The 12,046-nt window shown below is 60.2% G+C and overlaps 2 protein-coding genes and 1 long non-coding RNA gene across 7 annotated transcripts in view; all 3 read left to right on the forward strand.

Annotated features, from left to right (window-relative positions):
* RPS27 (ribosomal protein S27) overlaps positions 1 to 1,121 on the forward strand; it is a 1,300-nt gene extending 179 nt beyond the window's left edge. The window contains exons 2-4 of the mRNA XM_041403992.1: positions 140 to 248; positions 545 to 655; positions 997 to 1,121. Of these exons, the coding sequence (XP_041259926.1) occupies positions 140 to 248; positions 545 to 655; positions 997 to 1,025 (249 nt within the window). The 3' untranslated portion in view covers positions 1,026 to 1,121. The remainder of the gene's footprint in view (positions 1 to 139; positions 249 to 544; positions 656 to 996) is intronic.
* Positions 1,122 to 1,675: 554 nt separating this feature from the next.
* On the forward strand, positions 1,676 to 7,079 carry CTSS (cathepsin S). 3 transcript variants are annotated; one of them, XM_041403958.1, is made up of 8 exons: positions 1,676 to 1,812; positions 2,178 to 2,347; positions 2,572 to 2,691; positions 3,146 to 3,301; positions 3,374 to 3,598; positions 5,039 to 5,204; positions 5,448 to 5,550; positions 6,072 to 7,079. In XM_041403958.1, exons 2-8 carry the CDS (start codon positions 2,222 to 2,224, stop codon positions 6,169 to 6,171), a joined length of 996 nt encoding a protein of 331 aa, XP_041259892.1. In that variant the 5' UTR covers positions 1,676 to 1,812; positions 2,178 to 2,221; the 3' UTR covers positions 6,172 to 7,079. The 3 variants fall into 3 exon arrangements, with proteins under 3 accessions (XP_041259892.1, XP_041259893.1, XP_041259891.1); XM_041403959.1 differs by having other exon boundaries at positions 1,678 to 1,812; positions 2,208 to 2,347; XM_041403957.1 differs by lacking the exon at positions 1,676 to 1,812 and adding an exon at positions 1,911 to 1,977.
* Positions 7,080 to 7,675: 596 nt separating this feature from the next.
* Positions 7,676 to 11,824, forward strand: LOC121335648. Of its 3 annotated transcripts, none has more exons than XR_005952614.1 (3): positions 7,676 to 7,704; positions 8,726 to 8,790; positions 11,585 to 11,824. It is a non-coding gene; the product is annotated as an uncharacterized LOC121335648 (long non-coding RNA). The 3 variants fall into 3 exon arrangements; XR_005952615.1 differs by lacking the exon at positions 7,676 to 7,704 and adding an exon at positions 8,480 to 8,607; XR_005952613.1 differs by lacking the exons at positions 7,676 to 7,704; positions 11,585 to 11,824 and adding exons at positions 8,480 to 8,607; positions 10,054 to 10,142.
* The last annotated feature ends 222 nt before the right edge of the window (positions 11,825 to 12,046 follow it).

Raw genomic sequence — 12,046 nt, forward strand, 5'->3', positions numbered from 1 at the left:
CGGGGGCGCGCGGGGCGCTGGGGGCGAGGAGGGCGAATGGGGGAGCTCCAAGATGGCGGCAGCGGCGTGAGGGGACGGAGGGGGGGAGCGGGAGCGATGGCGGTGGCCCCAGGACTGACCCACCGCCGTGTCCCCGCAGCTCGCCAAGGACCTGTTGCACCCGTCTCCCGAGGAGGAGAAGCGCAAGCACAAGAAGAAGCGGCTGGTGCAGAGCCCCAACTCCTACTTCATGGACGTCAAGTGCCCCGGTGGGCACCGAGGGCCTTCCAGGGTCCCTCCCCGTGTCCCTCCCCGTGTCCCTCCGTGTGTTGTGCCCGCTCTCTCGTTGCCCTTCCTGTGTTCCTTTCCTCGTGTTGGTTTCCCCATCTCCCGCCGCCTCTTCGTGTCTTTCCCCGTTTCCCACCGGGCTCTCCCTCCGTGTTTGTGCCGGGCTCTCCCTCCGTGTCCCCCTCCACGTGTCGCGGTGTCCCTGCGTGTCCCCCCGGTCCCCTCGGCGTGCCCGTGTCCCCGCGGTGACCCCGCTGTCCCCACGCTGTCCCCGCAGGCTGTTACAAGATCACCACCGTGTTCAGCCATGCCCAGACCGTGGTGCTCTGCGTGGGCTGCTCCACGGTGCTGTGCCAGCCCACGGGGGGCAAGGCCCGGCTCACCGAGGGTGGGTATCCCGCTGGAGCTTTGGGAATCCCGCCGTGGGGGATGGAGGGATCCGGGGCTGCCCCACGGGGAGGTTGTGGAGGGATTGGAACTCTGGGAGGGGCTGGATCCTGCTGGGGATGGGGGGATTTGGGACCCCTGGGGGGGGCTGATTTCCCCCCTCGGTAGAGTTTTGGAATTCTGGCGGGGTTGGAATGCCGGGGAGAGGTTTGGAATTCTGGCTGTTCCGGGAGCTTTCATCTGCAGAACCCCCCAAAATGCGGGCTGGGAGACGTGGGATTCCCATTCCCAGAGGGATTCGGGGGCCGTGCAGCGTTGCCAGGGTGTGTTTGCTCCCCCCAGGCTGCTCGTTCCGGCGGAAGCAGCACTGAGCCAGCCGGGATGCCACGGAGACAGACGGGAATTCCGCCCGCTCCCCGCAGCCCCCTCCGCTTCCCACCAATAAATTTTGGATAAAACACCCAAAACTGGCCAGTTCTGGTTCTTTGCCGGGCGTTTGGGGGTGTGGGGAAGGAATTTCATCCCGGGAGGGGCTGGAGTGGGAGGTGTCCCTGCCGTCCCTTCCCAAACCTTTCCATGATTCCCAAAAAATCCAAGTGGTGCCACCGCCACGCTGGGGTGGGACAAATCTCCTTGCTGTCCTTGTGGGGCTGCTCCAGCTGGGAATTCCACGTGGATGAACCTTTTCTGTCTGTGGTTTAACTGGAAGAACTGGGAATATCCGTGTGTCCTCCTCCCCACAGCGCCCTGATCCTCTTCCCATCCCTCTTTTCCCATCTGAAGGGGAATAACCGGGATGTTTTCCCCAGATCTGGGCTGAGCTGGGGGGGCTCAGCTCTCCCCATTCCCCCCTGGAGCTCCCAAAATCCCCCCTGAGCCGTGACCCCCCCTCTCACCCCGGCTTTTTGGGGTGCTGGAAGGACGAGCCCCCCTCCCCACGCCCCGCCGCCCCCTCAGATCCGAACTGAAATCGAAATCGGGACTTTCGGTTCCTCATTCCCTCATTTCCTGGCTCGTGATTTCTCCCCGCGCCCCAAATCCCGGCGTGGCGGCACCGGGAACGCCCCGGACCCCAGCCCGGACCCCTCCCCAGCCCGGACCCCTCCCCAGCCCCCTCCCCAGCGCCGCGGGTCGGGGCCACCCCGGAGCATTTCGGAGGTAATTTGGGCGGCTTTGATGCGTCAATCCCCGCCCCAGCAGCGCTTGGAGGAAGTCAAACTCCGGGACGAGTGGATTTATGAGGGTTTGGGGTCTGTCTTATCCCGGATCTCCACCTGGATTGTGGGATCGTCGGTGCATCCCATCCCGGCGGGCAGCGGTTGGGTAAAACCAGGGAATTTGGGGATTTTTTTGGGGATGGATTTGTCCCGGCAGCTCCCAGGCTGGCTCAGATGCGTCCTGGCCTGTCCTCACGGACACGGGGCTGGCTCCCGGATTCTCCCCTGCAGGGAATTTTGGGATGCGTGTCCGGGCGGGCCGGTGGCACCACCAGGTCACCGGGGTGTTGTCACCTCCCTGCCCAGACCGGATTTGTCACCGAGGGGTCAATCCAGCTCAGAATCCCGGGATGGAGCCGCTGGCTCCCGCCGCCCTCCTGGCCCTGCTGGTGCTGGCACTGGGACACCCCGACCCCGCGCTGGACCGCCACTGGGAGCTCTGGAAAAAATCCTACGGCAAGGAATATCATCCCCAGGTGGGAATGTGACGGGGGGAGGGAGCTGGGGGTGTCCCTGGAGTGTCCTGGGAATATCCCAGGATTTTCTAGGGCTTTCCTGGGGGGTGACCACCCGTGGGAGAAGATCTGATGGCGCTTCTGAGCCAGGGATGAGCCAGCTGGGGCCTTTACTGGGATGAACTGGGCTGGGATGGCTCTGGAGGGGCCGTCCCGGCTCTCACGGGGCCCTGCTGGAATTCCAGGAGGATTTTCTCCGCCGCCTGACGTGGGAGAAGAACCTGTGGCTGGTGACCCTGCACAACCTGGAGCACTCGCTGGGGCTCCGCTCCTACACGCTGGGGATGAACCACCTGGGGGACATGGTGGGTGCTGGGAGCGCTTCCAACCCTCTGGAATTGCCCTGGAGGGTGACTGAACTGGGATTTCCGTGGCTGGGAAAACTCCCGACATCCCCCTCAGCCCATCCTGGTGGGATCCAGCAGCCAGGGACAGGCTGCTCTGGAATTCCATGAGGAAAGAACTCCTCGGGGTGGGATTTGGGGCACAATGGGGGAGCCGTCCTGGTCGTTTGGGATATTTATGGATCATCCCTCCTCTGCATCCCAAATTTGGGGGGAGTTTATGACCCGGTTTCCAGGGATTTGGGCAGCTAGAGCTGAGCTTTTCCTTTTCTGATGAAAACCTGGAAATTAAATGGAAAACCAAGGAGTTGAAGATCCCCCACAGCCACTTCCACCTCAGAATTCCCACTTAGACACCCTCAGCTGGGGCTGACAGAGAGCAGGAATCACCCGCTGGGATTTTCCTCCCCGCCAGACCAGCGAGGAGGTGGCGGCTTCGCTGACGCGGCTCCAGATGCGTCCTCGTCCCCTTCGGAATTCTGCATTCCCGGCGCGATTCCGGCCGCTCGGTGACATCCCCGAGGCGCTGGACTGGCGGGACAAGGGCTGCGTGACCGAGGTGAAGAACCAGGTGAGCCTCGCCCCCGCCGGCCTCCCGCTGCTCCCCGGGGCAGCTCCTGAGCCTCTCCCGCCTTCTTCCCAGGGCGCCTGCGGATCCTGCTGGGCCTTCAGCGCCGTGGGGGCGCTGGAAGCGCAGGTGAAGCTGAAAACCGGGAATTTGGTGTCCCTGAGCGCCCAGAACCTGGTGGATTGCTCCGGGATGTACGGGAACAAGGGCTGCGCCGGGGGGTTCATGACGGAGGCGTTCCAGTACATCATCGACAACGGCGGCATCGAGTCCGAGGAGTCCTATCCCTACACGGCTCAGGTGGGCCTGGGAAAAGCTCTTTTCCAGGAAAACGCACGGAAACCTCACCCTGTTCCTGTTTTCCTCCCTCCTCTCCCATCCGATTCCCCCTTGCCCCCGTTTCCTGGTGGCACCTCAGGATCCAAACCCATCCCGGGAACCTTGGGATTTTTTGGAGGGGAGTGACTGGACCAGGAGCTGGAATTCCTACCTGGTTATTTCAACATTTCTTGAGCAACGAGCTGGAGGGGAGGGAAAAATGGGTCAGGAGCCTCCTGAAAACACGGTCCCAGGAAATGGGTCAGAGCAACAACAGCTCAATCCAAGAAAAAGTGGGATTTAAGTCTCCAAACATGGAGCTACAGAGGGAAAAGCTGTTCCTGTGGTCTGGAGGGAATGAGAAGCATCTGTGGATAGGGAGGATGAGGATGGAGGCTTGTGCTGGATTCAGTTGGGATTGGGAATGGAAACCAACCCCCGGATAAGGTTGGAGTGATGTTTTTGAGGAAAAGGGGTGGAGATTCCATTGGGAAACAAACCAAGGACGGGGAAGGCAGGGCTGGAGGGGCTCGGACAGGGGTCTGGGGGTCTGGGAACACTCCGGATCCCATTGGCTCATTCCCATTTCCTGGCTGGTTCCCGTTTCTTGGCTCATTCCCATTCCTTGGCTCATTCCTGTTTCCTGCTCATTCCCATTTCCCCACTTGTTCCCGTTTCCCATCTCATTCCCATTCCTTGGCTCATTCCCATTCCTTGGCTCATTCCCATCCCTTGGCTAGTTCCCATTTCCCGCCTCATTCCCGTTTCCTGTCTCATTCCCATCCCTTGGCTCATTCCCATTTCCCATCTCATTCCCATTCCTTGGCTCGTTCCCATTTCCCATCTCATTCCCATTTCCCGTCTCATTCCCGTTTCCCGCCTCATTCCCGTTTCCCATCTCATTCCCATTCCTTGGCTCAGTCCCATTCCTTGGCTCATTCCCATTTCCCATCTCATTCCCATTCCTTGGCTCAGTCCCATTCCTTGGCTCATTCCCGTTTCCCATCTCATTCCCATTCCTTGGCTCATTCCCATTCCTTGGCTCGTTCCCATTTCCCGTCTCATTCCCGTTTCCCGCCTCATTCCCGTTTCCCATCTCATTCCCATTCCTTGGCTCGTTCCCATTTCCCATCTCATTCCTATTTCCCGTCTCATTCCCATTTCTTGGCTCATTCCCATTTCCCATCTCATTCCCATTCCTTGGCTCATTCCCATTCCTTGGCTCATTCCTGTTTCCTGCTCATTCCCATTTCCCCACTTGTTCCCGTTTCCCATCTCATTCCCATTCCTTGGCTCATTCCCATTCCTTGGCTCATTCCCATCCCTTGGCTAGTTCCCATTTCCCGCCTCATTCCCGTTTCCTGTCTCATTCCCATTCCTTGGCTCATTCCCGTTTCCCGGCTCGTTCCCGTTTCCCGGCAGAACGGGACGTGCCACTACAACGCCTCCGCCCGCGCCGCCTCCTGCTCCCGGTTCCTGGAGCTGCCCGAGGGCGACGAGGCCGCGCTCAGGGACGCCGTGGCCACCGTGGGCCCCGTGGCCGTGGCCATCGACGCCACCCGGCCCAGCTTCTTCCTGTACCGCTCCGGTGAGGGCGCGGGATTGGGCGGAATTCGGGAATTCGGGGGTTAATTCCTGGAGGGAGCCTGGGGCGGGATGGCCTTGAGGCCTTTAGGGCTCTTCCAAATCCGCCTCCTTCCTTTGTTTCACCCCAGAATCCTTCCTTGGTGAGAGGGATCCTTGGGAATTGGGGTGGGATTTGGGAGGCTGGCGGTGAGTTCCTGGAGGGAGGCTGGGATCGGTTGGAATTCCGGGTTTTCTCCCTCCCCAGGGGTCTTCGACGACCCCCAGTGCTCGCAAGAGGTGAACCACGGCGTGCTGGTGGTGGGATACGGCTCCCTGGAAAACAAGGAATATTGGCTGGTGAAGAACAGGTAAAACCCTGGGCATCCACAGGGAATTCTGGAACATTCCCGGCTGGAGGGGACCCACAAGGATCAGAGTCCGACTCCCAGCCCTGGACACCCCCAAACTCCCACCTTGTCCCTCGGGCCTTGTCCAGGTCCTTCGTGGCCCGTGGGAAGGTTGGAAAATGATCCATAAGATCCATTCCAACCCAACCCGCTCCATAATCCCACGATTTTGTGTTTGGAGCTGCCCAAATCCGTGTGGATGCGACACTCGGGGACACATTCCCGTGGTGGCTTCCTCAGCCTCGGGGACAGTTGGACTTTGTGGTTTCTGAGGACTTTTCCAACCCGAATGTCTCCGTGAATCCCAGGATTCCGGCACCTTCTCCTTTAGAAACGAGCGCCGCCGACCGGCGGCCGTGTACAAATTCCCGACGGGAACGGGACCGCCGGGAACGTGCCTTTTGCATCTTTCCCAAAACCCCCTGGTTTTAAAAATCCCCACAACGAGGGGTTTTCCCTGTGTCCTCTCCCTGTTCCCAAAGCTGGGGCGTGCACTTCGGGGACGCGGGGTACATCCGCATGGCCCGCAACGCCTCCAACCTCTGCGGCATCGCCAGCTACGCCTCCTACCCGCTGATCTAGGCAGACCTGCGCTCCCAACGCCGCCCCAGAGCTCCAGATTTCCGTGGATCCCATCCCAGCAGGGATTCCTCCGCTTCCAGGGGCGCTGGGCGCCGTCCGATGGTTGGATCCGAGGGTTGGGAGGGGATCCTGGGAATGGCGTTGGTGGGCATCCGGGGAATGCTTTTTTTGGTAAGGGGAGATTGGGGGTTTGGGAGTAAAGTGGTGATTCCTGCAGGGATCAGGTACGGGGATAACAGGGATCGGGTACAGGGGTCACTGGGATCATTGGGATTGGGTATCAGGATCACAGGGATTATTGGGGTCACAGGGATCACTGGGATTGGGTACCAGGATCACTGGGATCACTGGGATCATGTGGATCATTGGGATCACTGGGATTGGGTACCAGGATCACAGGGATTGAGTACCAGGACCACAGGGATCATTGGGATCAAGTATCAGGATCACTGGGATCACTGGGATCAAGTATCAGGATCACAGGGATCATTGGGATCACTGGGATCACTGGGATTGGGTATCAGGATCACTGGGATCATTGGGGTCACAGGGATCACTGGGATTGGGTACCAGGATCACTGGGATCACTGGGATCAAGTATCAGGATCACAGGGATCATTGGGATCACTGGGATCACTGGGATTGGGTATCAGGATCACTGGGATCATTGGGGTCACAGGGATCACTGGGATTGGGTACCAGGATCACTGGGATCACTGGGATCAAGTATCAGGATCACAGGGATCATTGGGATCACTGGGATCACTGGGATTGGGTACCAGGATCACTGGGATCGTTGGGATTGAGTACCAGGACCACAGGGATCATTGGGATCAAGTATCAGGATCACTGGGATCATTTGGATCATTGGGATCACTGGGATTGGGTACCAGGATCACAGGGATCATTGGGATCGTGTTTCAGGATCACTGGGATCACTGGGATTATTGGAATCAGGTACAGGGATCACAGGGATCATTGGGATCGTGTTTCAGGATCACTGGGATCCTTGGGATCATTGGGGTCATTAGGATCAGGTACAAGGATCACTGGGATCACTGGGATTATTGGAATCAGGTACAGGGATCACAGGGATCATTGGGATCCTTGGGGTCAGGTACTGGGATCACAGGGATCATTGGGATTGGGTGCCAGGATCACTGGGATCATTTGGATCAGGTATCAGGATCACAGGGATCGTGGATTCCTCCCTCCAGATCTGCTGGAATTGCAGATATTCCATGGAAAATAAAAGATTGCATTTTGCTGCCTCAAAACCCCGATATCTGGATGCAAAGATTTGGAGATAATCCCCCCCCCCCAAAAAAAATCCAATATTTTTGGTGGCTCCCTCACCCCACAGCCAAGAATTCCGCGTTGGTGGATGGAGATCCCGAGGGAACAGTGTCCCTTTGTCCCTAAACAACGTCCCCGGGGCTGGAATTCCTCACCCCCGGATCCCACCCCTCCCTTGCCGGTGGGATCCGAGCTGCCGGGAGGATCGGAGCGCCGGGAATCTCACCGGGACGGGGGGTAAGGATGATCCCAGCGGGATCTGCTGCCACTCCCGTGGGATTTCCAGCTGGGAAAAGGTCGAGGGTGGCTCAATCCCGGCAGCTGGATCGGGATTCAGGGCAGGTTTTGTTGGGAAAAGGAGCTGCCCCTGTTGTATCCCAAATGCTGGCGCCACCGGGAATGTTGCTCCTGGATTTCGGGAGCTGTGACATCGGGCGGGGTGAGACCCCCGTGGTGAGGAGGAGCCAGTTCCAGGATCCCCTCGGAAATCATGGAATGATTCAGGTTGGAAAAGACCTCGGGGAAAGATTCCACCTGGAATATTTCTGGCGTTTTGGGGGTCTCGGCGCCTCGGAAGGAATTTTTGTCCCGCCATGGAATCACGGCTTGGCTTGGCAAGGACCCAACGATCCCATTCCCGCCTCCATCCAGGAATTTAAGCCCCAACTTCCCAAATTCCACCCTAATCCCAAAGGTTTCTGCCCACAAGCACCGCGGGGAGATCTCCGGGGCGGACCAGGAAACGCGGGGCCAAAATTTAACCCCCCAAAAAAACCTGGCAAAACTCTCATTCCCTGCCTTGGGGGAAAATAAAGAAACAAATAAGTGCCCGGAAAAGAGAATTCCCGACAGAAATCCCTGGGAAAGCTCGGGGAGCGGGCAGGGCTCGGGTCCCGGGAGGTGGCACCTCCTGGCACCTCCCGAATCCCGCACAAAGGTCCCCGTTCCGCCCGTTTGTTTAAACAAACACACTCCCGGCGGGACAAATCCCCGGGAATACCCAGAGGGAGACGGAACCGGAGGCCGTTTGGCTCCGGAGAGGCGGAATTTGGGAATTTTCTGGGCTTTCTGCCGGCGGGACCCCCCGGCCGAGGCGGCTTGGGCGCTCCCGGAGCTTTTCCAAGCTGCCGGATATTCCCGGTAGGTGGGAATCGCTTCCCTGCCCCCGGGGGTGCTGAGGGCCCGCAGGTGCCTCCTCCGGAGCGGGATGGAGCCGATCCAGCCGGGATTGACCCGTTCCGTGCCGGTTTTTTCCCAGGAGATGAAATCCCGCCCGGTGCTGGCGGTGCCCGAGGTGTGTGACCCGTCTGGAACAGGGACAAGGTGGGGATGTGGGGGCAGCCCCGCGAATTCGGGGTTCAGCCCTCGTGGATGTGGGGTTCTGCCGGCAGCGAGCTGGAAAATTGGGAATATTCCGTGCGGGGGGGAGAAGGAATTCTTGCCTTTGGGGCAGGGAAACTGAGGCACGGAGTCAGCCTCGCCCTGCCCTGCGGTGTTTTGGGGGTGCCCAGCTGAATGATCCAGAAATCCCGTGGGAAGGCGAGGCAGGAAGGGGCGGTTTGACCCCCGAGGGGGACGCGGGGGCTGTTCCCGATCCCTGAAAAACGCCGGGAAAGGGTTTCAGGTAATCTGCTTGGGGGGGGGGGGGGGGGGGGGGAAGAGGGAGCGGTTCCGGATTTGGGGAATGGGAGCGGCACCCCCGGCTCTGCGGGAAAAGGGTTAACAGGGAGAAGGATCTGCTTGGCCGAGTGGTTCCTGGTTTGTTTGGAGTGCGGGAGAGGAGGGGGAGGGGGCGCGGGGCTGCGACCCCGGCGCTCGGGAATTGGGAATTTCCGCCTGGCACGGAGCTCACCCCCCCCCCACGGCCACCCGCAGGTAGGTGGGATGGTCCCGAACCCCTCCGGGAATCCCGGGATGGTCCCGAACCCCCCGGGAATGCCGGAATTCCAGCGGAGCCGCTGGGAAGGGCGGGATGGGTCCCCACCGTTCCCTCCCCCGGGACCGGGGACACCCCAGGGATGAGTCTGGGGGCAGCTCCCGAAATTCCCGGCCCGCCGTTATCCCGCTGTCCCCCCATCCCATCCGGGATCCAACCCGGCCGCTCTCCACCAACTTTTCGGGGCTGTCCCCAGGACCGGGATTTGGGGGGAATTGTCCCCAGGATCGGGATTTGGGGGGAATTGTCCCCAGGATCGGGATTTGGGGGGAATTGTCCCCAGGACCGGGATTTGGGGGGAATTGTCCCCAGGACCGGGATTTGGGGGAGCTGCTGCAGGATTTCCCTTTCCCTTTTCCTTCTCCGGAGCTTGGATTTGCATCCTGAGATTCCCAGCAGGCTCTGGGAAGCTCCCGGTTGCTTTTCTGCACCTGGATGAGCCCGCGAACCCCAAAATCTGGGGGGGCCTGGTGGGTTTTTGGGAAGAGCCGTGCCTGTGGTTTTCCCCTGGAGCAATGGCCACGCTCCTCTCCTCATTTTTTTTGATGATTCCATGTTTATTATTCCACGTTTGTGGCCGATCCCCGGCAGATCCACAAAGGAAAGAAGAATTTTTTTTTAATTTTTTTTTTTTTTTTAAATTAAAGCAGCTGACCGGGCTGGGAATGTAAAAACAGGAAAACGGCTGAGCTCATCCCAGCTCATCCCAGCTCATCCCAGTCCTGTCCCTGTCCCCTGCGGGGTGAGTCTGCCCAGGGCTGGGGCAGGAGGTGCCAGCCTGGGAATGGTGCTGGGATTTGGGGATTGTGACACCGGGCTGGGGCAGGGGACAGGGGGCATCCCGGGATCCAGGAGGGATCCAGGAGGGATCCAGGAGGGATCCCGAGGCCCCCAGGGGATCCCAGCAGGAGCAGCCAGCTCGGGATGCTCAGGGGGTGTCGGGGTTCAGGGAGGGATGTTGGGGTTGTCAGAGGATGTTGGGATTTTGGGAGGGGTGTTGGGATTCCCAAGGATTTTCCAGAATCATGTGGCCTTTTAGGGAGCCATGGCCAGGTTGAAATCCCCCAGATCCCACCCCAAAACCCGCTCAGACCCCACCCCAAAACCCGCTCAGATCCCATCTCAGATCCCATCTCAGATCCCACCCCAAACCTCGCTGTGTTCCCATCCCACAGCCTCTCCCAGCCCCATCCCAAATCCACTCCAGGCCCCATCCTGGATCTCCCTGTCCCCCTAAAACCCCCTGGGCCCCTCTCCCCGCTCCGGGGGGTTCATCCCTCCCCTCAGGAGGTGGGAATTTGGAGGCTCGGATGAGCTGCACTCTTGTGGGGTCCCCTGGGGTGGGGGGTCCCATTCCCAATCCCAATCCCATTCCTGTTCCCTCTCCCATTCCTAATCCATTTCCCATTCCCTTTCCCATTCTCCTTTCTCATTCTCAATCCTAATCTCTTTCCCTTTCCCATTCCCTCTCCCTATCCCAATCCCTCTCCCATTTGCCATTCCCACTCCCATTCCCATTCCTTTCCCCATTCCCATTCCCCATTTCCATTCCCCTTTCCCATTCTCAATCCCAATCCCTTTCCCAATCCCTTTCCCAATACCATTCCCATTCCTGTCCCCATTCCCATTCCCCTTTCCCATTCCCCTTTCCCATTCCCTTTCCTGTTCCCATTCCTGTTCCCTCTCCCATTTCCCTTTCCCCCTCCCACCCCCATTCCCAATCCCATTCCCAATCCCAATCCCAATCCCATTCCCAATCCCATTCCCAATCCCAATCCCAATCCCAATCCCATTCCCATTCCCAATCCCATTCCCAATCCCAATCCCAATCCCATTCCCATTCCCAATCCCAATCCCAATCCCAATCCCAATCCCAATCCCAGTCCCGTTCCCGTCCCCGTTCCCGTTCCCATTCCCGTTCCCGTTCCCGTTCCCGTTCCCAGCCGCTCTCCTCCCGCCCGAATTCCTGCCGGTTTAATCAGTAACCCGGAGAGCTCACGCTCCCACCGGGGCGGTTTCGGAGCCTCGCGGCCCCCCCGGGGGCGTTGGGGACCCTCCAGCGCCGCGGGGACACGGCCGGGCACGGCCTGGGGGGGGCAGGGCTCAGCTGAGACCCCCCCCAAAATCACCTCAGGGTCGGGCCGGACCCCCCCCCGACCCCTCCACGCCCCCTTCCCGCAGCGTCCGGCCCTGAGCGGCACCGGGAGCCCCCCAAGATCCTGGAGCACCCCCAGATCCTGGATCCCCCCCGGATCCTGGAGCACCCCCAAGTCCTGGAGCACCCCCAGATCCTGGAGCCCCCCCGAGTGACCCCAGAGCCCTGCGGGGGGGTCCCCGCCGAGCTCCCGCCCCCGAGGCGCCGCTGCGTGTCCGTCCTGGAGCCCGGCACGGCCTGGGATGAGGAGGAGGAGGAGGAGGAGGAAGGGCGCACCCGCGGGGTGACCCTGCGGAGATCCGGGAGCTCCCTGGATCCTTTCCGCCGGCACAGCTGGGAGCCGGGCAAGGAGCCGCGGGGCATCCCGGGCTACGGGCACCTCAGGTAGGGGGGACCCCCGTCAGCCCCCCCAAATCCAGCGGGCTCGGGGATCCTCTGCACCCCCGAGACCCCAGACCCAAACTGGGATCCATCCCTGCCTCGGTGGG

This window comes from Onychostruthus taczanowskii, unplaced genomic scaffold, assembly GCF_017590055.1.
Source record: "Onychostruthus taczanowskii isolate IOZ18803 unplaced genomic scaffold, ASM1759005v1 scaffold207, whole genome shotgun sequence".
Classification (NCBI taxonomy): Eukaryota; Metazoa; Chordata; class Aves; order Passeriformes; family Passeridae; genus Onychostruthus; species Onychostruthus taczanowskii.

Bases quoted from the DNA above. Each gene is read 5' to 3' on its own strand.
- CTSS (XM_041403958.1), top strand. From the start codon at position 2,222: ATGGAGCCGCTGGCTCCCGCCGCCCTCCTGGCCCTGCTGGTGCTGGCA. The intron at 2,348-2,571 runs GTGGGAATGTGA...CTGGAATTCCAG, and splicing joins GCAAGGAATATCATCCCCAG to GAGGATTTTCTCCGCCGCCT. The intron at 3,302-3,373 runs GTGAGCCTCGCC...CCTTCTTCCCAG, and splicing joins TGACCGAGGTGAAGAACCAG to GGCGCCTGCGGATCCTGCTG.